The sequence below is a fragment of the Nanorana parkeri genome, unplaced genomic scaffold (assembly GCF_000935625.1).
Source record: "Nanorana parkeri isolate BGI_ZX_2015 unplaced genomic scaffold, ASM93562v1 scaffold182, whole genome shotgun sequence".
NCBI classification, from domain to species: Eukaryota; Metazoa; Chordata; class Amphibia; order Anura; family Dicroglossidae; genus Nanorana; species Nanorana parkeri.
Window position 1 is genome coordinate 40412 of NW_017306450.1, and position 25111 is coordinate 65522.

The window sequence follows — 25111 nt, forward strand, 5'->3', positions numbered from 1 at the left end:
TTTCCAGAGTTGAAGGGAAATTAGAACTCTGACACAGTCTTTAAAGAGGAACGGAATGTCGCACCAACAGATTTTTACTTTGGCGACAGATCATCCAGAGATATGAATGAAGAGCAGGAATTGGAACAAGCTGCTGGAGAGTCGGTAACGCAGCCATCTTTAGCAGCAGAGTCCAAGGAGGAGCCAAGGCTGCTACTACTGTCAAGGTCTGATGAAAGGCTGGGGGGGGAGAAAAAAAATTAAATCAGATGAGTCACTTATTTTAAAAGGCGTAAATTAATCACAAATAAAACAAATCTAGCAATACAACATAATAAATGTCCGGCTATTTATTTTTATAGAGTGTGGAAGGATTGGAACCCCTGTCGAGTTTGCTACTATCCAGGGCCCCTTCACACCGTACGCTTCTGTTGCATGTTACCATATGCAGGTTACGGCAACTTCATTTACAATGGGCTGCCAATGCAAGTCAACAGAAGAATAACCAGACCAGCACAAAATGTTGTGCGTTATGTTAATGCAGTGTTTTACCATACATTACCGCAATGCCAATGTGTGAAGCCAGCCAGAAGAATTTCCCCTCAATTACCATCCTGGTAAAGGTGGTTTTACCAGACAGGGAGTAAGAGGAAAAGCTACAGCAGCAACACATACAGAATAAAATGCTTCAGAAACCAGCAAACGTGAGCCTGTTACAGAAGGTGCAAGGTTGGGTATATTACAATCTAAAATGTTACCTAGTTTGGATTTTGGAATCTTGAAACAAAGTTTGATGTTCCAGAAGTGTTGTTTTAGGACACCATGATCACGAATTATGTGACATAAAAAAATAAACAAACAACCCAAATAAACTAAAAAAGAACTTGTTTCAGAATGTTGTTGCCCTTGTGTGTATGTTCCACATTTTTTGTTTTATTCAATTTAGTTAGTAAGCTAAATGGAATGAAAATAGTAACTTTATTACTCGGCGAATGTTTGTATTATGTATTGTATTATACAAGTTGCTATTTTGATTTTTTTATTGTGAAAAATACAACAAAATAAAAAGAAAAAAAGCCAAACTATTTGAAATGTATCGGTTAATACTTCTAATTCCTTTTGTTATCCTTTATGAAGGAATTCGTTATAAACAAACCCATTCATAGTAGTCAGATGTCAAACACCAACATTGTTTTCACCTGACTTGTATGAAGTCATATGAATGGGATGGATTAGCTACAAACCCATTTATAATGTATGAATAAGAGTGAAAGTAAGCAAAGCCATTCATATGAATGAGCGCAGTGTTGGAAGGTGGCATTAGAGGGTCATTATAGAGAAAGGTGGTGAAACTTGAAAATGGCGACCTTTGCGGCTGCTGGAAGATTCTGCCCTCCATATTTCCTCTCACATAAATCAATATATGAAAATTATACAAATAAAATATGGTTTTAATGTTGGGTGCAGTGTGGAGGCATTTGGGGCACCACTAGAAGAGATGCTGCCTGGGAGATTTCTCTCCAAGCTGGTTCTACAGGAGTGAGCTCTTCATTTATTTCAAGGGTGAGTCCACTAGGGAGGGGTGAGATGGAAATGCTGAAGCATGCATTACTCATGTATTATGATTTCTAAGATACACCTGTAACCAATAATCTAGTACCTGGCAAACAGCTATAAACTCAATTGTTTTAAATAGTGACAGGCAAGCCCAGTGAATCAGCGTGCAAGCGTAAACTCCACTTGCGCCTACGATTTAAGCAATAAATGCATTATGAATACACTGCAGCTACTCCAATTTAACATTTTGTACAGGGGAGGACCCGGGATCCTAGACGAACTCTGAAAAACATTGTCTCAACTGTTAAATGCGAGTGATCACTAAGAGAAAAGGATTGCCCCTGTCACACCATCAGGAGTGCGTTTGGCCTCTGGAACGCAACCCAGCCGGTTCAGTTTTTTTGGGGGCGGGAGGGCGCGTGGCGCTGCATTGAACTCAATGGCAGCCACAGCCCACGGTGCGATTGCCGGCACCTGAACACGTGGCACATTAGTGCCTGCATTTCTGGTCCAGTGCGATCTGCAAACACCACACCTCCTCCCGCCCCAAATAAAACTGAGCCGGCAGGGTTGCGTTCCAGAGGCCGAACGCACTGGAACGCACTCTTGATGGTGTGACAGGGGCCTAAAAGAGATTTTCCAAGCAGCTAGAAATTCAATAACCAGCGTTTCCGACTGCTGGAGACGCTGCCTATTGCCTGGAGTTGAAACCAGGAGCCGTCCTGAGGTCTTTGCGTGAGGTTTGATCCAAATGAAAAAACAGACTCTCTACAAGGCAAATTACAGCTGTGACGGAACAAAGATGCTGCACACATTTTGTGACATACAGGTGACTACTAAATGGAGCAGCTAGAAATCGCTATATAAAAACAAATACATAAGTAGAACAGATTTTTAAGTTATATGATACAATAGTACATCAAGATATGCACCTAAAATAATGTATAGTTTACCTTTAACAGGTCAAGTTTTTTTTTTTTTAATGTTCAAAGTTTTATTAGCTGGTCTTCTATAACATTGCCTTTACAGATTGTACAAAAGAAATCAATACATGATGCATCTGAACAGTTTTTTGCAGAGCATGCTGTACTTTCTAATAAGAAAGCCAAGTACTAGCTCTGCATTTGTTGATTGCCTCTTTAAGGGCCCATTCACACAAGGGCTATCGCTGCCATTACCGGGCATTAGGTTGCTGCCAAAATTGCATCTGTTGCGGGTTCTTTAGGATGCATTTATTACAACACGTTACTGCAAAGCAATGGCGTAATTGGGCCCTTAGTGAAAATTCATACCGGTCTGGAGGACAAAGACAGAGCTGAAGGGGTAGATCTCAGGTGAATTCAGGACAGATGTAGAACTTCTACCAGCAATCTCATGCGGGCTGCAAGTTGAAAATATCATATATAGCCAACATTTGCTTGAATAATTGGAAATAAATTTTAAAATGTTTCTGAGGCCTAAGCATAACTTTGGATCACTTTTAAAGCGATTACTTGATAAATGTGTGACTTTTATAGCCTGCTTTTATTCAGATTTCTGAAATATTATAGAGGTGAGAGGTTATTAAAAATATATCTCCTGAGGTCCCAAGCAGGAGTTGCCAACATTACGTGTCCATAAATATAACCAAGACAGATGCTTATACCATCTTACCAACTGTAATCTGACAGGTGAGTCACGTCCGGGGACAGCATGTTTGTCGTTCCTTGAAACAGCCTCTTTGGTTGGGTTTCCATTTCCATTTCACCTGAAAGTATGAATACAGACAAGTTTATTCAGAGTCCCTTAGGAAAATATGTTTTGGTCTTTTTTTTATAGCAAATAAAGTGAAATTGCTGGCAACAGGGATGCAGTTAATGATACACTGGAATGAAAGCAAATGTGCTAGAGTCAGTCAAAGTTCTCCATGTAATCATAGAAAGGCTGATTCAGCAGATCTTGAGACAGCAAGCAACTGTCACATACTCAACATTGCCATGTTGCCTTGTACCATCCTGCCTCACTCCGCTGTTCAGCTGCCTTTTGACAGCTTATAGCATGGCACTAGTGCATCAGTCTTGTTGGCCAAATGTTCTTTGCATTTGCGCTTTACGCTTTGCACGCTGATTCACTGGGCTTGCCTGTCACTATTTAAACATCTCTTCCCACCCACACTACTGTCATTGATTCCCAAGAGACAAAAATGAGACTTCTCGCAGACAGATCTAGGGGCATTTTAGTCTGGCAGGGCATGCCTATGGATACAGGAAGACATGCGCTGTGGATCGCTTTCACTGGCAAAGGATAGGCGTGCTAGGCAACCTATCAAGGCCTCACAGGCAAGCTGCATCACGGCACCTCTGCCTTACTTCATCCTTCTGTAGATAAACCCCATTAAGCACCCTGACCTGTGCATGATGCTGGCAAAGAACAGTGTAAAATACTACTATTTATCCTGCACTACACAGCTGGCAGCCCTACTGGCTCTATTCCCTTTCTCCAATGCATCACAAGCTTAGGAAATGGAGTCTCAGAATAAGTTTCTGTTTATCAGGGAAATATTGCTACAGGGTTTGCCAGTCTTTTCCAGGGGTAGTATTGCCAAGATATACAAAAAAAAAAAAGGCTCTGTAAAGACTGCTAATAACTATCACTATAACCAGAAATGTGTGCTTTCCTCATAAGTCCCTCTTATCAGTGCACACACAGCCATTGAAATGGGCGAATCCTTGAGTTCAAACCCATCCCTGCCAACAGCCATGACACATTAGAACACAATCTTGCTGCAAGAATACACTGCACTTAACAAAGGGAACTGAATCACACAGATGGCAGCAGAGAGCTGCTCAAGTATTATTTTACATGATACATTTTACACTCTGCATTTGCATCCAAGACTTTTACTGAACTCGATTCATGGCTGCAGTTGGGAGCGTGCTCAGTGATACACACCTCTAAGTGCACACTACCTCTCAAAATAAAGCCACTTAAAACTTTTAGTCTCCAAAGTCACCATAATAACACTGGAACATGATGTCAAGGGGACAGGGTCCCCTATTTGGTGTAACATACAAGCTACTAGGTAACAGTACAATCAAAGATATTAACAAATAACTATAAAAAATTTGATTTTCTAGTTTCCTGCAATAAAATTTTTTTCTTGAGCTGGTTAACTTGGCATCCTGGTGACTTGGCCATAATTCGACCATTATGTGGCCCTGTCAGCACCCATCTTGAGCTGGTAGAACTGGCATCCTAGTGACTTGGCCATAAATCAACCATTATGTGGCCCTGTCAGCACCCATCCTGAGCTGGTAAAATTGGCATCCTAGTATCTTGGCCATAATTCCACCATTATGTGGCCCTGTCGGCAACCCTCTATTTGCCAAAAGTTGATTTCTCAATAAGATTTTGTTGAAGGAGCCAGTCCCAGATTTCTCGATCAGCTGCAGTCATTGTTCAGATATTCTGACAGCAGCACAATCACTGCTGCCAGACTACAATAGTCTGGGGGGTAGGGGATCCCCCCAACCACACTGTTTAGCAGAGAAATCAAGTGTTTTTTTCTCATTTAGCCTGTGGGGCTGAACAAAAAAAAATAAAGTGTATTGCAAGCTTAAATTCTAGCAGCAAAATACTGTTGTTCTTTAAAGACGTTGTACATCAGTGATAAGACACGCTGAGGTTCTCTGGCTGCAGTGAAATGTCAATCTCCACAGTATCCTGCAAGCCAATGGCTATCTGCATTCATGAAAGAGGCTGGCAGGGTATTCTGGGACTTTTATCTTCAGAAAAACTAGGGAGCCAAAGGGCGCCAGTGTATGTACTTCACCATACCTTTTCTTTTTATAGGGCCGAAGGCACTTGGACGAACGCAGTTGATGGGGCTCTGACTCCTCCTGCTAATAAGAATGATGTATATCACAATTCAAATTGAAATAGTTCATATTAATATATGCATTATCTTCTACTGTTTTGCCGCCCTTTCTGCCAGGACACATGGTAACACTATTACCTTGTCAATTATGAATTGGTTTAGTACAAGTTAACTGTCAAAAAGTGTCAATTTTTAGAGTCAACTAGCAAAGCCTTATCCATCATTCCTCGCTCGGCTGATATTACGGTGCTGAACTGTATTGTGAGAACTGATTTTTAAAGGTTATAATTTAACTTGTGCTGAAATATACACATTTTTACTTGCGGTTTGCTCTATATTTTCATTAATGTATGTGACATACAGCTCAAAAAATGATTCCACTAGTGGCTTTCTGTAACAGGGGATGTGATAAGCATTGCTATATAAAGAAATGGGTTCGCTTTAATGTTGCCTTTACAAGTAGCACATGTTCACCTTCCTTTTACACCCATACCATTTCATTCGACTGCCAGGAACACCTAATACTTCAGAGTATGGCGGAGAATAGAAACTCACTCCCCTTACTCCCACTTGACAGTGCCAGAGTTTGGCTATTGAGAACTCAAGCACCCAGCACTGTTACATAGTTACATAATATTTGAGGTTGAATAAAGACATAAGTCCATCAAGTCCAACCTATTAGGATCTAATTCTAAGGAGTACTTGTACCCCTGTATATTACGGTCCCTCAGGAAATCGTCCAAAAGTTTCTTGAACAATTCCACACTCTTAGCTGAAATCCCTGTCTGCGGCAAAGAGTTCCAGACCCTACCCGCTCTAACTGTGAAGAACCCCCTTTGCCCCTTGTGCTGGAATTTTTTTTCCACCAATTTTAGGTGGTGGCCTCTAGTTTTTGTAATGGAGTTAATTTTAAATAGTTTGTCGCTAATGTTGCTGCCACCATTGAACATCTTGTACATGGAAATCATATCACCCCTTAATCTCCTCACCTCCAATGTGAACATGTTTAAATTTATTAGCCTCGTCTCGTAGCTCTGGTCCTCCATACCCCTAATTAGTTTGGTTGCCCTCTGCTGGACTTTTTCCAGCTCAAGGACATCTTTTCTTAGTACTGGTGACCAGAACTGGACCGCGTACACCAGATGAGGTTGAACCAATGATCTATATAGAGGCACAATTATAGACTTGTCCCTGCAATACATCCCCTTCTTAATACAGGACAAAACCCTACTGTTATTAGGGGTAAGCAGAGAGTCCGCAGCCCTGTGTAAGCTCCAGGTTCCAACTTGAAACATACACAGGGCTGACTCTCTTTGCTTCTGGGTGATAAACACAGTGGCAAGGGATTGAAGGAAATATATGTGCAGCTGCTGAGGCTGGTATTAAATCTGCTGTTTGGTCTGCACTGGCAAAGCTCAGGTTCACTTTCAAATGCTGATGTAAGCGCAGTTATATATCTCCAAAATAGGCAGATGCAGCATTCTGTATTTTACTTCATTTGTTAGAGATGCAACACACAAAATATCAGGTGAGTGATCATGTTCCGAGACCCCGCCAGGGTGGAGAAGGATATTAAGAAACATGAGGTATTTTGGATACACACCCTGGACACATGTTCACCACAGGATCTGAATCATAATTATGATCTAGTGTCTTGACTTTGGTGTACTGCAAATATGGTTGTAAAGCAGGCACTTAGGAGGTGCTAGTATATTCCTATACATATTTGCTGCAAAAGCCAGGGTGCTCCTTATGCCAGTACCAAATTAAGAAAGAAATCTCAGTCTTGGCCTCACTTTTGGTCAATAAGAATGGCTGCTTCACTGACCAGGAGATGTTAGAGGGAGTGATGCTGGGCTTGACTTTCTACAGATGGTAACTTCCTAATAAACTGGCACAGGTTACTGGCTCCTAAAGTTGTTCACAAACGTATGTGCAGGTACCACTGGCTGCCTTCTTACAGCCACAATGTAGTAAGCCAACTCTGATATTATGATAGGCATACTTTAATTTTGATAGCAGCGAGCAGTAGACTTGATAGAGGGATGAGAGAGGAACATTAAAGCAGAACAGAACTTGGCGACATAGAAATAAGGATGTCCATTTTGAATAACGTAGCAGTATTATTCCACCACCCAGCTTGTACAGAAAATCTGGTGAGCGGAATAACTCCTAATAATTTTGGATATATGAGCAGCTGTGTGGGGGAAGAGACAGACCAACCTAATTGAAGAGTAAAGCTATACACCTATAGATTATCTGCAGATTTTCTATGGTCAGATGGAAAAAGTGCAACAGATTCCTCCATCTACGCTAAACTGTGTGGATGGAGGAATCTCCCAGTGGTCCAACTTCAGTATCTTGCTAGTCGACCCCGCCGGCTCTCGAAAAACCTGAGCAATGCCTGCATCCAATCAGATTGTTCTGGTATTTTGACAGCCAGCAGGGCCGGCTAGCAAGATACTGAAGCTTGGATTTCTCCATCCACACAGTTTAGCGTAGATGGGAGGAATCTGTTGCGCTTTTTCCATCTGACCATAGAAAATCTGCAGATAATCTATAGGTGTATGGCCAGCTTAAGACTGTCCTGAAATGTCCACAAGACCAGCATCTCAGCATGATGCTGTGCCAATTGGTTCAAGAGAAAGACGTACCTTACAAAAGTGACCTATTTAGGTTGTTTTCCCCTTCTAAGTAAGGTGTGACTGTTTCCTATCCCAAGTACTGGAGTTTCAGGCCCTCTCCTCTGCTAGGTCACAATAAAATGCAGAAGACCCACTGGAAACTTCAATGAATGCGTTTTTAGCGAAATCCGACATTCAAGTAGATAACATGTTAAGAGAAAATGGTTTCAAGAGAAAACACCTGTAATGCTAAAACCACCCAAGGGGAAATGGCAAATGGGGAAGGAAAGCCTCTGATCTTTTTGCAGTCAGCCCAGAGTTTTTTTATGAAATGTCATACTTACGTTGTAAAGCGTCTTGTAGGGCTAGGTATGGGGCTCGGGGGCAAGCCATTACTGCTCACAAACATTTGCAGAGAAGGAGAAAAACATTGCTGTAGGTGAAAAAGAAAATGCAATTACAAATTGATTTGCTCATTTCATGTCCACTTCATTGAGAAGCTCACTGAGCTTTAGACATTCAAGAGAAGAATAGTGGAGTTAGGTGTGTCACTATGCCTCACATTCATTCTTTCCAGGGAAGGGAAGAATCATTCAGTGAACTGCTAATGCAGTACACAATAGAAATATGCTAACGTCAATACAATTCATAGTGATTTGAGCATTATATTCTCTCGTACAGCCAAAACATAAACCAACATTGAGTCTGGTACCAGCAGGTACCTACAAAATACTAGAACAATGACTACCATAGTGTATACAGGCTAGGCCAGTTCTGATGCAAATAGTAATCGTTAAATACAATGTGCATGTCAAACCACAGATCACTGCAGTAGGTAAGGGAAGTTCAGTATTTGTCCTCGGATCACTAAATCAAAAGATGCACATAACACTTCACTAATGGATCTGATCCAGTAATGTAAAAAACACAATATATGTATTAAGACTGATTAAAAGGAGAACTATGAGGGGAGTGCTTTTCACTCACCTCATAGTTCTAGCCGACCTGTGACAATGAGACGGTCACAGGTCGGCTCAGTTGATCGAGAAGTGAGAGAGCACATACCGGCGTTCCCTCACCTCTCGATCCTGTCACAGCTCTCTGCCGTGACAGGGGAGGGGCTGGATTCCCCGCTCCGATCCGCCAGCGCTGACTGGCGGATCGGAGGGGGGAGGGGGCGGGTACAGCTGGCTCTGCCTCTAGATAGGCAGAGCCAGCTGTCACTCACGCAGCTGGGCAGGTCCAGACATAATTGTCGGGATCCGCTTCAGCTGCGGTGTCTCAGTATACCGCGAGCAGTAGCTTGCGGTATACTGCACTAATACGCATAAGAAATTTTACAGAGCATAGCCCATCTCTAACCTGAATTCAAAGTCAGCCCTGAATACCCCAAAAGGTTTGCATGTATGAGTAGGTGCGTTCTTTTGAACACAAAAAGACAGGCAACTCAAATCTTTTTTTTCAAAAATCACCCAAACTAGGTGAAATAAATGTCACATGATACTTGGCTGCCAATCATAATCATCCTATCTGCTTAGTTTAACTGTGCCAATATAAGAAATTAAAGGATCATTCAACCCAATATCCAAATGTCTGTTTCCAGGTATAGGAAGATAGCCTACTAGGTCTTTACTGCTGTGAAAGGCCCAGAGAGATCTCTCTTAATCACCAGCATGGATGTGATGCGCCAACCGTGGCTTTTTAGCCTGGATTCCTAAACCTAAGTGGTTGGTCCCTATAATTGCAATACAGAATCCACTAGAGGGAGCATGACACTGCGGTTCTATGTCCTGTGACCTCTAGTGGTTTCTTCACAGGAGCATGTATAAAATTAGCTGAGGTAAGTGAAAACATTATCTCTGCTGTGAAGCTAACATTCATCTGACACCTTCAGGGTGCAGAAGAGTGGGGGGCAACTGTAAAGAAGAGGCACCTGTCTTTTAGAGCAGGCCTTCTTAAACTTTCTCCACTCGTGACCCCTTTTTGGCAGAGGAAATTTTGAAGGGACCCCAACGTCGGTAGGTGTCTCCCGCCTCCCCTAGCGTAAGTCGGTGTCTCTCTCGTCTCTTCTTCTCCCCCCCCCAGCGTCGGTCAGTGTCTCTCTAATCTTCTCGCCCCAACAAAAACAATCTAGCTTGGAGCCCAGACCTCCTTGGCCGCCCGGGCCCCTCACACAAGTACTGGCCATACCCCCCGATGGCGGTCCTGGCCGGGGACTCGGATCGCGACCCCCCTGTTAACTTGCAGGACCCCACATGGGCTCGCGACCCACACTTTAAGAAGCACTGTTTTAGAGTGGCTGCTGAAATGTACAAAACTATAAAAATGGGTTATAGATTACCTTTCCAATTCCCCTGGTGGGGGAAGGAGCAGGAGACACTGGTGCAAAATCAATGCGTTTTGGAGACGAGGATTTATCCAACTTGTCAAAATCATTGTCACTCTGTAAATGGAGAGAAAAATCACATACATAGAAGATATCCAGGACACTTAGTGGCTCAGTAAGGAAAGTGCCTGAAAAACTAATCTATAAAAATAAAATTGTCTTCTAAAGTCTGGCCATCCCGCTTTGCCCATCCACACTATACAGTGTGGATAGGGAATCCCCACCGGGTTAATGTATTCTGACAGCGGCAGGGGTGCTGATGTAAGAATACCCAAATGGTGACTGCAGATGACTGAAAAATCTTTTTTTCGTTGAACAGGGAAGTCCTGAGGGGGCACACAGACTGCTCAAATTTCAACCAGTGTATGGCCAGCTTAAAATCAGATCACATAATGCTATTGGCCTGCTTCCAATTTGATTCAGGCCAGAAAGAGGGACTGCTGTGGAGTCTCTAGTTTGTAACTTGTGGTAGTGTTATGACACCGGGGGGATAAGCTTCAGACACATGGAGAGGCACTGATGTCACAGGAGTGTTCGCCCCTCCATGCGCTCTCTGAAACTAAGTGGCACCTTCATTTAATTGCAATGCCACAACCACACCACGAAGGACTGTAACCCAGCTCAGAGCCGAGATTTAGTGCCAATTTATCAAGAATGATACCAGGATTGCAAGAGTTTGTTGTTACAAATTCATTTTTTTTTTTTCTAAAACAGCACTCCCAACGCCACCCTCCAAACTTCCCTTCACCAGTGGCGGGGTGGAGATAGAGACTACACTAATAGGGTTATTCACAAAAGGGTGAAGAGTTTGGAGAAGGCAGGAGAAGTGAACAATCTAGGCCTGGGGTAGGCAACCTTGGCTCTCCTGCTGTGCTGAAACTACAAATCCCATAAGGCATTGCAAGCCACAGGCATGATTCCCAGAGGCAGAAGCATGATGATTTGTAGTTTCAGCACAACTGGAGAGCCAAGGTTGCCTAAACCTGATCTAGGCCAAAATAGCTGAACTGGAGAATTGTTACAAATCAGCTATGTTGTCCTGGATTGTTCCCTTCTCCTGCCTTCCCCAAACTCTTCACCCTTTTGTGAATAACCCTTTGCCCTCGTTTACACGACTAACAGCCGGCACGTAGAGATCCGTGCATGGCCGTATTGGGCTGCTCCTGGGAAGGACAGGTTCTGCGTGTGATTACTCGTACGCTGACAGAGTGGATCCTCTCCGTGTCCGAGCAGGGACACCTGTACCCTTACGGACATGCAGGTCCGGTGAGCTTAGGGTGGTGTACTCCCATAGAGAAGAACAGGCTGCTGTGTACAAATCACACGCAGCACCTGTCCTTCCTGGGAGCGGCCCGATGTGGCAGTGCACGCAGCACGGATCTGTGCGGGCCGGCTGTTACTCGTGTGAATGAGGGCTTTAAGTGTGAGCAGCGGTTTGCCTCTGCAAAGTCCCAACTACTGCTCTCCATTTAGCCGGGAATGTGAGCTTTGCTGGGATTTATGCAGCAGATGTGTCTGGAGAGGAAATGTCTGTGTTGCCAATAGCAACACGTTTGGTTACTATATTGTATGCTTCCACTTTTCCCTTTTAAACACATTTTCAGCAAACCCTTACTATTCCTTTATTTACAATAAACAATATGTGCATAATGTGAACACTTTGTATGTACACCCTAACAATAAAACTTCTCTTATATGCTCCGTCCGGTCTGCTAAATAAAACCAAAGCATTGAATGTTTTATAACTTGTCAAACGTTTACAACTGTCCTATGCTTTCTGCCTGTGTTACTTCAAAAAGAGCCTGTTTAGCTCTCCTTGTTCTTTTCTTGGGAGGCTTTGAAGATGATTGAGTAGTTTAGCAAAAGAAAGCTGGGCAGGGCTGACACCGCAGTCCACAATAATGCTGTGGGTTGTCAGTCCACAACTGTAAATTAAAAGCAGAATGCATTTCAGGCAAATATATGTTTTGTTTTTTTTTGGTTTGACATACTATTTAACAAAGGGGTATAAAACTGCTGTATCAACAATTTATAGCATATTATACCAACAGAATGTCTTCAACGAGTCCGCCTAAGGCTGTCCATGCATAATCAAGGTGCATGTGCCCAATTCAATTACCTCGCCGACAACTGAGTAAAGATACAGCTTCTGTTGGAGAGAGTAAGGAGTCACAGATTGTTCTCTTTTCCACAATGAAAAGAAAACAAAATATTTTGTCATGTAATTCCTAGTGGCAAATTGGGCAGATATTCCAATAGAGCATTGATGCTTTTAAGAATACTTTTTAAGAAATGTTGTCCTTGGCGAGCTATCCCTCTACGGTCAGCTTTGGGCAGTTATAGCAACTGTCGCTTATTTAAAAAAAATAAAAATGATTGATTAAAAAAAGACTTCCCGATAAAAAAAGGGGTTCAATATCTATCACTCCTGCCACCAAACTTCACAGTCTTCAAGCGCTACTGGCTGCAAAATCTTCAGATGGCTGGTCCTCCTCTGAGCTCTGCGGTTCCTTCTGCCAACCCCAACATTACAGACAAACACAATAGTGACGTAGATATCAGCAGGAGGAAGCACAGGGTGCAGTGGGGGACCAGGCAATTACCACACCCAAAGTGTGTCTGTAGTCAGCGTAGCGCTGAAAATAGCTAAGATCAGCAGTGTAGGTAGCTGAAGGGGTAAGTTGCAGCTGGATCACAGTAAACTAGCTATCGGTAAACAGCTACAGAACATACATATGGAATGCCCCAAATAAACCATTATGGAAATGATTACATATGAAGCAAGAGTTAAAGATGTACTCTGTAAACCAGGGGTGCCCACAATTTTTTGTCTGGAGATCTACTTTTCAAATGACATGCTCAATGAGATCTACCAACGAAAAAACACCTGCATTCAGGGGCGGGAGGGGGCGATCACCCATACCCGGAACGCAGGTACATTAGTGCCTGCGTTCCGGTCCAGTGTGATCTGCAAAAATGCTTCAAGCACTGGGTGCGGGTGACCGCACTGCGGGCAGGGGGCATAGCTGCGTTTCTATTGACTACAATGCACCACCACACCCCCTAACGCAGGGAGCCGGCCGGCTTGCGTTCCAGAGGCCAAACACTCTGGAACGCAGACTTTGTGGCATGAGCCCTCTCTCTTGGCTCTCTCTTCTCTCTCTCCTCACACTCTCTCCCCTGTTTTTATCTGCTGTCTCTTCTCTCTCTCTGCTGTCTCTCTCCTGTCTGTCTTTTCTTATCTCCACTTGCAGGAAGTGATGTATCTCCTCTCGTGCACCAGCATCCTGTCCTCCCGCAGTGCTTGTGTGGCCGATGTTGCACTCGGGGAGAGGTGTCCCGCCCCTTCCCGCCTGCGGCGTCTGACACATTCAGCCGCACGAGCACAGGACACAGGTCACTGAGCCGATAGCGATCTACCAGTGTTCACCTTGCGATCGACTGGTAGATCGCAATCAACCTAATGGGCACCCCTGCTGTAAACTGTATTATTTTGATTGGCATTTCATTAAAAGGATAGCTAAATCCAAGATCAAAAATGTTATATATTTCAGCTTACCAGTCCTTTAATGTGGTGGAGGCTGCCTCCACAGATACACTGGAGGAGTAAACATAGCCACCCAAGGACAAGAAATGTGTTATTTTCATGATTACAGGTAACAATTATAGAAAAACCAGCCCAGAAATAGAAAACTGATGTAGCCACTTCATACAAGGACTCCTAAGTTACAATATATTAAATTTTTGGTTGTGGGATTAGATACACTTTCACTTGCAGTTCAAATTTTCAGTATCTTACCAGGCTGAAGCTTTCTTCCCAGGAAAGGCTCATCTGCATTGCAGCTTGGACTTCTCTGAATAAAGGAAAAAGAAAAAGAAAGTTAATATTGGCTGCAGACATATATACTTTACAGATAGCTCTGGAATCTCTGATGGAATACATTTGTTCAGTAGACAAACATTTTTGCATCTCTCGCGCGATGACAAAAATGGTTAAAAAAAATAAAGGCAACCTAAGCTGAGAAAATGATTTGTTGATGGCAATACTAGTTGTCTGGCTGTCATGCTGACACAGTGGCTTCAATACAACAATGTGGAAACACTATGCAGAGTTTTTTCTTCACTCTGAATTTCTAATTTACAGCTTTGTGCTGGGTCAGTGACTGAACGTACTGAACCCAGAGACAGACAGCCAGCCAGCAATGGCAGCCTCTGCATTTTCCTACAAGCGGATTTCCCATTTAACCAATGGAAAATAAGGGAATAGTCATTCTCATAACAACTCGGGGAGATGCTCTGCAGGGTGGCGTTCCTTGCCACTGAAACAGCTAAATTGTATGTGACGGCTTCTACGTACTCTGAACCACTGCGCTGTATAAATATGGGAAATAACTATTTCCATGTTGATACAAGATGAATATTTTCCTACACTGCTTCAGCACGTTGTAGGACAACGCATCCTGGTTTACCACATCCCAAGAGGGTACTAGAAAGCTCAAAGCAGTAAATATAAATCTTACACAAACTACAGCACCAGTGTGTGCTATAAACAAAGGAGGTTGTATACACAGCGAAAGGAAATTGGAAACCAACTGATTGCTTTAAAGGTCACCTTCACTTTTAAAAGACTTATTCCTGAATATACCTACAGTCACTGCAGACCTACACGCAGCCAATGCACCATACATGCAAGACGGCCCTAACTCTGATTTAAAGTATACGTAAACCCTAACAAACAGAATTATTTTATTTATTCCCTATAGGTCTATTAAAAAAAAACATTGAAAGAGTTTGGTCATATCTGAATGATGAGATAAGTAAAAAATACCCTTTGATCCCGCCAGAAATCTTGTGAGATCATTAATTTCTGTACACTATCTGTGCTGACTGTTATCAGTTAGCATTGCTTCCAGCCATCTCTGGGTACTACAAAACACCTCTCCCATGCTGTGAAGAAGATTGGAGGGGGAGGTGTTCTGTGGGGCTGTTGTAGGGGGACATCGCTGCTCCCTCATAGATAAAGTATGATAAGTGAGCGCTGTCACCCTAGGACAGGAGGTTTCTTAATAGAAGATTCACCAGGTGAAATTAAAAGGTTAAAAGAAAGTCTTAACAGGAAGAAAATTAATAGAGCCACCATGTCTAAGAACAGGTTAGCTATTATATATTCATTTTTTGTCTTTGGGTTTAGAAAAGCTATAAAGCCGAATTCTCAGGGCTTGAAAAATCCACTTGTCCGCGACGAGAGGACGGTGAAGCCCGACGAGCAGCTTCCACTAGAGACGCTCGATCGCTTGTATTAGCAGCTGTCACTGCCGTTGCAGGTCCCGAGATCCGTTGTGCCGATGCGGCCGGGACGGCACGGCTCTGTGACAGGAGATCAAAGGGAGATCATTATACGAACTCCCTTTGATCTCCTCTCAGTCCCCGAATGCAGGAAGTGATGTATATTACATCACTTCCTGCATTCAGTGTCAGTCTCCCAGCTACAGAAGCTGATGAAGCAGACCTTTGGGGGTTCCTAGGTGACATTAAGGGTCTTGGAGATCCCTGATGTCTCCATAAAGAGGACCTGTCATGTAAATTGGCTATCACATAGGGGGCTTCTTAGCCCCCCATGTAATAGCAATAAAGTTGTGTGTTAAAAAAAAAATAAATTATACAAAAATTAAAGAATCATAAAAAAGATAAAAGCAAAAAAAAAAGTAAAAAGAAAACATTTTTTTAAGTGCCCGCCCCCCACATACACACGCAGATATGCGTCGGGTGCGCCTACGTGCAAAAACGACTATTGTGCCGCACATGTTACATATTGCCGCGAACGTCGGAGTGAGAGCAATCATTTTAGATCCATTAATCACTGATAACACTAAACTGATGAGCAGTAAAAGCGTTTTAATCGCCGCATATGGGCGTATTTTGCGGACGCACGCAATTTTAAGGCTTGGCATGTTTGGTGTCTATTTACCCGACGTGGCCCCGTCTTTTATGTTTTACTAAAAATATGGGTAAGAATAAATGTTTTATAACATAACGTAGGGAAACTTTTTTTTTTTACATTTATGGTACTTTTTTCATTATATGGTAAACCTCCCCCCCCGTGGTGATTATATACCTCCAAAAGAAAGCTCTATCTGTCCCCAAAAAATGTGAACATAAATTGCAAGGCTATAGTCCGGTCATGCTGACTGGTGACATTTTTGACTGACTGGTGAGACACCATCAGATTTATCAAACCTGCGAATTCTGGTAAAGACCCCCAAACTCCACTTGCAGTGGGGCTTCTACCTCACTGCAAGGGTTAAATGCTCATTTAGGTCTAAGGTACCTGGGAAGAGGATATTTACTTACCTGATCCCCCCTACCACAGGCTCCAATACTGGCACCCATCGCTTCTCCCACCCTGTGTTCTGGCAGTCAGAGGCCCGCTAATGTCATGCAGAACATTACAGGGACCACAGACCTGCATTATATGTGAGGACATTGGACAAGCATTGGGGAGATGAGGTGAACAGGGACTGCTAGCAGATTGGGAATCAGGGTAAGAAAGTCCTTTACATAGGTACCCTGGACATAACCAATCAGGAGTTTTTCTTCCTCTCAGAAATAGGCTTTGAAAGTCTTTTTTACTGCAAGATATTTTTGCTGCATTGTTGAGGTTCCTGGCAGAGACCAAAGCAAACACTTCTAGTTAAATGTAACCTTCATTCTACTTTCTTCATTTCCTGGAAGAGTGAAGTCTGACCACTACATTAAAATGGGCCCTACAGAACACCAAAACTGCTATGTATAAGCAAGGCAAAGATGAATGTGCTGCAACTCCAATAACCGATTCCCCTTTGGTATGTCAAACTGAAATTCAATTGTTTCCACTGTTTCATCAGTCAGTTACTACACTTCATCAAAATGCTGCACCTGGATTGCTTTCCAAAAAAACACACAAACAGAGGCCAGGATGCACCTATTTGCCCATGGTTAGGTTAGCTGGAAATATACTTACCGCTCACGGGCCGTTTCACGATTCATTAAGTCTACTCCTTCCTCCTAATCAAAATAAATATATAAAATCGGTGATAAGAAAATGAACTAGAAAGTACAGAAGCAAAAATATGCAGAAGATATGTTCTACAATTTGACATGTAGGAATAAAAAACCAATTGCACAATCCCACACCCCTCCTAACTGCTTCTAAACCACACAGGGAGCCATTTATGAAGTTAAGAGAAAATGTGAACTAGTGAGGAAAGCAAATAGAACTGTTTTTTTTCCCATGCAATGAACGATGAAATCTGATTGGAGCGGCTGCCAGTGGTAATGAGTCTTGCTCCAATGTCCTCTGCTCTAGTTTACATAACTTATTCCTGGGCTCTATAAAGCAGACCTTCTATGAAAACAGAAGGTGGTCCACTCTATTCACAGACTCTCAAACATAAATAGTACAGCCTATTGCGGGAGAGCATTGAGCACCCAGCTTTCTCAGAAGGAACAGAGAGGCCATGTCACCCTCCCAGTGGTGGAGAGAACAGGGGTCCAGATATTTTATTTTTAACTTTTACTTTTGACAGACTTCTAAAACTATTTGGGCTGTGAGTAAAAATGTCATGGCAGATCCACTTTAAAAACATGTATTAAAGAGAAATAACATCATCTTTGTGAAAACTTGGGACAGTGTTTCAGAGTGGGAATTCTTTACAGTGGTCACGATGAAATAATTTCTGCTAAAAGTGCTAATTAAACTATCATGAATTTTTGCTGAGAATTCACTGTTTATACAGCACTTCAAAAGTAACATGGAGTTGTTCACCATTTTATGTGCTTTACCATGTAGTAAACGATAATTGACACAGCTCTGCCCATAGAGATATGGGGAGCAGTGAAGCACAATCAAAGTGCTACAGTACTGAGCAGGAAGCTGAGAGTACATATGAAATGCCTGTCCTATATACATGTAAACCTAAATGATACATACAGGGTATGCAACATGTTCACCTTAATAACAGGTTCACGTTTTAATGTGACACTAAACTCAGGAAGTAAATCTTATAAATGCATTCAAGTACCCTAACTGTTAACAAAAATGTATCTTATTTGTGTATCACTCGGCTGTAGATCCTCAAATCATCTCTGAATTGGTGCTGACACTGTCCTTCCTTCTGGAGGGTGGCTACTTTTGTTCCCCATGGTCCCTGTGTGTGTTGTAAAGTAGCCACCACTTCAAACTCACTCCTGGGATAGACTACACACTCATGTTTAGTTTATTGTATTGAGATTGTAGTCCATCACGGGAGCGACCTTGGAGCGGTGGCTACTTTACAACACACACAGGAACCATGGGGAACAAAAAGCAGCCACCCTCCAGAAAGAAGGACAGTGTCAGCATGAATTCAGAGATGATTTGAGGATCTACAGCTGAGTGATACACAAAAAGGATACATTTCTGTTCGGGTACTTGAATGCATTTTTAATATTTAACGCCTGACTGTCACTTTCAGTGACACTGACTGTCACTGAAAATGCAAGCTGGTAGCTAAATTGGCACCTTGCCCACACCATTTAGGCTTCAGAGTTAGTTTACATGCAAACACAAACGTCTAAAACTTTTATTTTACCCTTTTCAGCTGATACAGACGGCTGCTTGGGATTCGGATAGGAGAGGATGATGGTGCCTGCAGGCAGGAAAACAAAACACCAATTAATGAAACTCCTATAACTTTAGCATTCCTAATGGACGACATGATGCTAAAAACACAGCAAATTCTGTAGCAACTACATCCTCCTCCCAGACATCTGACTCACATAAGGCCCCATTCACACTAAGCGATTTATCGCGCGATTTCCGCCGCGATATAGCGCATTTTTGCCGCGCGATATCGCGAGAAGTCGCCGACTAATGCTAGTCAATGGAGCTGTCTTAGCTCCATGTCGCTGTCGCAAGTTGCTTCTACAGGAGAAGGTCGCGCTACTGTCGCTGGAACGTCACCCCGAATCCGCTGCAAAAGGTATGTCGCTTAGTGTGAATGGGCTCTGAGGGAACATACGTAAATGCTTAACCAGTTGACATCCGCGGTGTTAAACCCCCTTCCCATCCAGGCCATTTTAAGGTTGCATTGGTGAGGAAGGGGTGTATTTTGGAGATGTTGCGAAGGTGAAGGCGGCAGGATTTGGATAGTGATTGGATGTGGGGAAGAAAGGTGATGTCCGAGTCAAGGATGACACCTAGGACCTTTGCATGGGGGGGTTATATGGCTGTGTTAATCTGAATAGGCACATTCTTCCTCAGCTCAGACACGTAAAAGAGGAGGTCTCTGCAAGATGGTGGGTCTGATACAGCCACAGGGAAGAGGTTTTGCAGGTATGCATGCCTGCACAATTTTACCGTAGCTATTTTTCAGGGATTTCATGAAAAAAATGAAACATTTAACTCTGTTTTACAGAGCTAAATGTCCACATTTTATTCTGTCAGCACGTTTAACCTGCATGGGTCTTATTAACAGTTTGCTACTCAAAAGTTCCCAAAATAGTGAACTACATTCACTAGTGAATTACATGGTGAAATGTATCCAAAGGCCAGGCAAATGTTCCAGTGGTGGTAGCGTACTCCTTCTTAAAAATAAAGTCAATGCTTTTTTTGACTATACTTCTCTTTTGAGCCACAGGAGGCTAGGGCACAGTATCAGCTGACAAGACAGATCCACACTGTGGTCAAGAAAGATCCTGACAATATTGTTGGGAACCACCTCGGCTGCCTAATTGACAGCTGGCTCTGTCTCTCTGCATGCGGCTGAGAACTAGCCACGCTTGCACCTTCCCTTTCTGTAGCTCCAGCATGTGCCAGAGAAGGAAATCCCTGCAGGAGATGATGGCTAATGATCCCTGCACTCTTCTGGGACCAGAAACCAAGAGCTGACTGATCAGCAGTCATGTGATAGGTCAGCTCTCAGTCTTAGTGCCAGTGTGGGATAGCTGCAGCATTCTAGGCTAGCTCTAAGCATCAGGGAGAGAATGATTTACTCTCCCCGTACATCTCCTTTAACCACTTCAAGACCAGGTGTTTAGACCCCCTTCCTGGCCAGGCCATTTTTCAGTATTCAGCGCTACTTTACTTTCACAAACATTGGCAACAGGACATGCAATAGTTAAAGATTGCTCATGAAATCTGATAAGAAGTGTCAGTTGTCCAAATCTATCAATCACCTTCCAACTGTCAATGCCAGAAAGCATCTGAACTATTATAAACCAGTCCCTGTTATGCCTCTTATCTTACCTGACTTTGACGATTCACCACAGTAGTGCTGTTTCTTCGAGCTCTGGATCCGCAAGGCTGAAACACCTGACAGTGATCACTGCAAAATAGAAATAAGCTTACATTAAAATCTACCTTAAGGTGCCCATACACCTTACGACAAAAGTCTTGCGATGGTCGTATGCTTCTTGAAAGCCTGTACGATCTGCCCACCTTGGACGGGCAGATCGTACTTGCGATCATCGAAAGCCCGCCCCGCTGAGGGGCGGGCTTCCGATGACGGCAATGCAGAACGGGCAGTGTGCGCGTGCGCACACTGGCCCGTTCCGCAGCTATCGGGCGAGCAGGCTAGGCGGGTTTTCGAACATGTTGGCTCGACAAAAGACGTGCGACCATACAGTAGAAACGGTTGCACGTCTTAGTTCACACTGCTCGATTCTCGTACGATCGCGGGATTTCGCCCGATTCTCGTACAAGAATCGAGCAGTGTATGGGCACCTTTACAGAGAAACATTGAATGTGGTATTAGCTAATTCTTTGTACAGCTGCAAGTGCTATGGCTGTCACCATCATCCTTCCATTTCTACAAATGACATTTTGAAGCTTGATGTCATGTAATAAAATATAATGTTTCTGCTTATCCAAGTACTTCCTTGGCTACCTAAGATGTCCACAAACATTTTCTTCTTGGTCTTGTCATATTTATGGTCTTCTCTACAATAGGATGTGCTGCCTTTAAATCGAATGTCCAGTTCCGGTTCAGATATAAAAATATAATAATTCTTTGTCTAATGTTAAGGGACTGCCACTGAAAAGAAATGTTAACGGGAGATCAGCGACCTGTGAAAACATGCTCTTCCACCAGCAAAATTATAGTCAAAGTTACAGTGTGCCAGACCAATGTTAATGTCCATTCCTCTCAAGTTATTGCCTTGGAAGAGAAGAGGTACATTCTTAAAGTGGAACTACAACCTCATATCCCTTTCAGCCGAGGAAGGTGCCATCTTAGTCCTTATTTGGATTGCAGTTGCCATGGTGCTCCACATGTGATCGGCTATGACACCAGCCATTTAACCTCTTGCCGTCCGCCCGTAGTAAAAAAACGGACGGACGGCACTGCAGCATGTCCAGGCGGCATTTTTTTTCTGCTCGCGCGCGCCCCCTAGCAAGCACGCACGGGCAGAAAAGACCCGACGATAAAAGTTTGGTTGAGAGCTGACAGCCTTGACAGTTGGCAAGTACCTGGTTTGGAAGACATTAAATTGGTGGGTAAAGTTCCCCTTTAAGGCCTTCAGCATCCGAGCTCCTTGCCTGCCTTGCAACTTCTCTACTGGATTATATCAGCAGGGTCTGCGAACACCAGAATCAAGAAGAACACCAATGTCCTCACAATGTACCTGCAACTCCCCTCCTCTCTTCCAAGGGGAGGACGGACATTAACATTGCACTGGCAAATAATACCCCCAGCTGCTGGGGGGGGTCCGCAGGGCAGAAGCTGGCGGCCCTCACTGCATGTGATCTGTCCCAACATGAAGTCTGATTACTGAGAAATTACCTGTTTTGTTGAGATGTAAGATAAGGATTAAACTGCATAGTGGAGCACTTGACCGAGTGACAAAGCGGAATCAACAGGAGGCACTTTTGGATGAAGTAAGAGGCACTACGCTGATCAGGATACTCATGGATACTGTGCCCTTGGTCTATATCTTTTGAGCATTGGTTAGCCGTATAAGATAGAATAGTCTGGGCACAGCAAGCTCCTATAGAATGAGTCAATTAAGATTACTAACTGCAACAGCCATAATATTTGCTGATGGGTTAGAGCAGGGGTGGGCAATTCATTTTCTCAAGGGGCCACGTGAGAAACTGGGACTGTTGTAGAGGGCCGAATGCTGGGGGCGAGGAACACATTTGACGTCACTGGTTGCAAGGACCACCCGGCGGTCCCAGTAGGCAATGACTGCAGAGGAGGTGGACATGTTACGTCATTGGTTGATATGATGCCAGCAGTGATAGCAACCAATCACTGCAGAAGATGTGGACACTTGATGTCATTGGTTGCTAGGACCCCAACGGTCCTAGCAACCAATGACTGAAGAGGAGGGGGCCTGCATTGGGCTATGGCTTGCAGTGGAAGGCTGGTATATCCACTGTCAGCCAACCATAACCCAGCGGAGGTCAGCAATTGGTCCGTGTCCAGCCAAAGGGCCAGATGTGGCTTCCGGCCCATAAAATGCCCAGGTCTACGTTAGAGGAACATCATGCTGAGTTAAAAAGTAGAAGAAATATTGTTTTGCTTTACCTGCCTACCTACTCACAGACAGGAAACATGTTCACTCAAATCCCGGGAACAGGGGACCCAATGCTTCTTAAAATTTACAGCTGGCGTCTAACTTTTGAGGTTTTCGAGTTATCGTCAATGGAGCTGGCTCCAAGAAAAACATTATGCTGGCTCCTGGATTGGTCAGACTAGCTCCTTAATTCCATATTAATTTATCACCCCCCTGGATTAACTCTGAAGTTGGCTTGGTTACTCTGGCAATAAAGAATAAGCCTGGCCACCTTTTACTGGACTGTGTCACTTACAGTTTTAATATGATTTTAATCATTAAATTGTGTAAGCATTTTTCCTTTTCATGTTGCCTGCAGAAAACTACAGGCAGGGGCGGAGACAAGACCAGTCACCCTGCACAAAGACAGAGCAGCAGTGACTGGTCTTTATTACAGGAAGCTCCTGATCAGAGGCAAAGTATTCATGCTGTCATGCTGGAGTAATGCACAGATGTGGAAGAAATATACACAGTACACCAAGATTTAGGACCACACACTTCTTGTATTTAGACAAAATTTGGAACCGGTCACTAGGACAGGAAGTGATGGTACAACTTGCTACAGGGACACAGCAATAAAAAAAATTTTTAAAAACTGGCAGAGGTGCTAACTTTTTGGTCATGCTACTAAAAATATTATTTACTTTTGTGTCACTTTCGGGGAAAATTCCACTACTTTCTGTCCCTGGTTGCACTCGAAAGTCAATGAGAAATCATGTAAATCTGAACACAGCATTCACAGAGGTTCAAACACTTTCCTGCTCTATACAAAAACTACATTTAAAAAGCTTGGCCTGGAGTTCCACCTTAACAGCATACATGAACTCATGCACATGTGGACAAGTGTTTGGAAGTGTTTTACATGAGAAGAACGACAATTATCTGGTCTGAATGGGAAAATGCAGTTACGCACTCTGCCCCCATTTAGGCCATTAGCCTGTCTCCGACCCCTCTCCTGCTCTACGTCCGCAGTCTCCGAACCCTCTCCTGCGCTACGTCCGCAGTCTCCGACCCCTCTCCTGCGCTACATCCGCAGTCTCTCGACCCCTCTCCTGCCCTACGTCCGCAGTCTCCGCCCCCTCTCCTGCCCTACGTCCAGGAAACCCTAATCTGGCTTTTGAAAGCGGCAGCTGTCACCTATTCAAGTTAATGATCAGGTGACAGCAACTGCATGTAAACGCCTGCACACTGCATGTAATGGTATGTGATATGATTACATTCGGTTAGGGACCAGTCACTCTCCCTGTACGCAATGATGGTGTATTCAGGGAGAGTGTTTTCTAACCGCATGTAATAATATCACATATCATTAAATGCGGTGTGCAGGAGTTTACATGCAACTGTTGTCACCTGATCATTAGGGATTCCTGCTGCAGGAAAACACAAGATTCTGACGCAGGAATCCCTAATTGCACCTAAACCTACAGATATGAATGGGGCCTTATTGTGTGTGTATTGGGGTCCGTAGTACCATATCGCATATAGTTAAAATTTATTTTAAAAAGTATGAAATTTGGCAAGCGGCCCCATGGGAGAAAAAAATGTGTCGAGTGGCCCTCGAGGGATTTGAGTTTGAGACCCCTGCTCTACATCAAGTAAGTTGATCACTCCTGTCCTTGAGGGTACTGTGCAGCACAACTCCCTGTAAACGGCTGGCAGCCCAGTAAACTTCTTGCACACAGTAACGGGCAAAGCAGCCGAGATGTGAGCTTCTATCCCAAAACAGTCCATTGATTTCCACATTCTCCTAACACCACACCGGGCCCCATACCCAGCAGTGCACAGGGCCCCCTCCTCCTCCCCCACACAGCCTCACCTGAGCACATTAATATGGGGGGCACTATTGGATCTCCTCAGGCTGCCATCGCTAGGGATGTCCACGTCCAGCTCCATTTTCTCCTGAGCCATGATGGCAGCGATGCTCCCTGGATAGTCCTCCCTCCCTCTGCGGCTCATTCTCCCCGGTATAGGCCTCGGTAGAAGCGCTCAGGGCTCCATGGTACAGCCAGGGGAGATGATCGTTCCTGTCCTGGCGCCCTCTGCACTGGGTGAATCCGAGGAAGCCCCAGGACAGCTCAGGCCCAGCCAAGCAATCCAACCCTCTCTCTATGCTGAGACTGAGCAGCTCCAAACGCG

At 43.8% G+C, this 25111-nt stretch overlaps 1 protein-coding gene across 2 annotated transcripts; it reads right to left on the reverse strand.

Annotated features, from left to right (window-relative positions):
• Window positions 1–25111, reverse strand: LOC108785886 (protein FAM122B-like). 2 transcript variants are annotated; one of them, XM_018555062.1, is made up of 10 exons: window positions 24792–25111; window positions 20667–20745; window positions 19012–19068; window positions 17403–17446; window positions 14202–14256; window positions 10358–10459; window positions 8361–8449; window positions 5353–5414; window positions 3190–3283; window positions 1–219 (listed from the first exon to the last, which is right to left on the reverse strand). In XM_018555062.1, exons 1-10 carry the CDS (start codon window positions 24929–24931, stop codon window positions 75–77), a joined length of 867 nt encoding a protein of 288 aa, XP_018410564.1. In that variant the 5' UTR covers window positions 24932–25111; the 3' UTR covers window positions 1–74. The 2 variants fall into 2 exon arrangements, with proteins under 2 accessions (XP_018410564.1, XP_018410563.1); XM_018555061.1 differs by having other exon boundaries at window positions 5353–5417.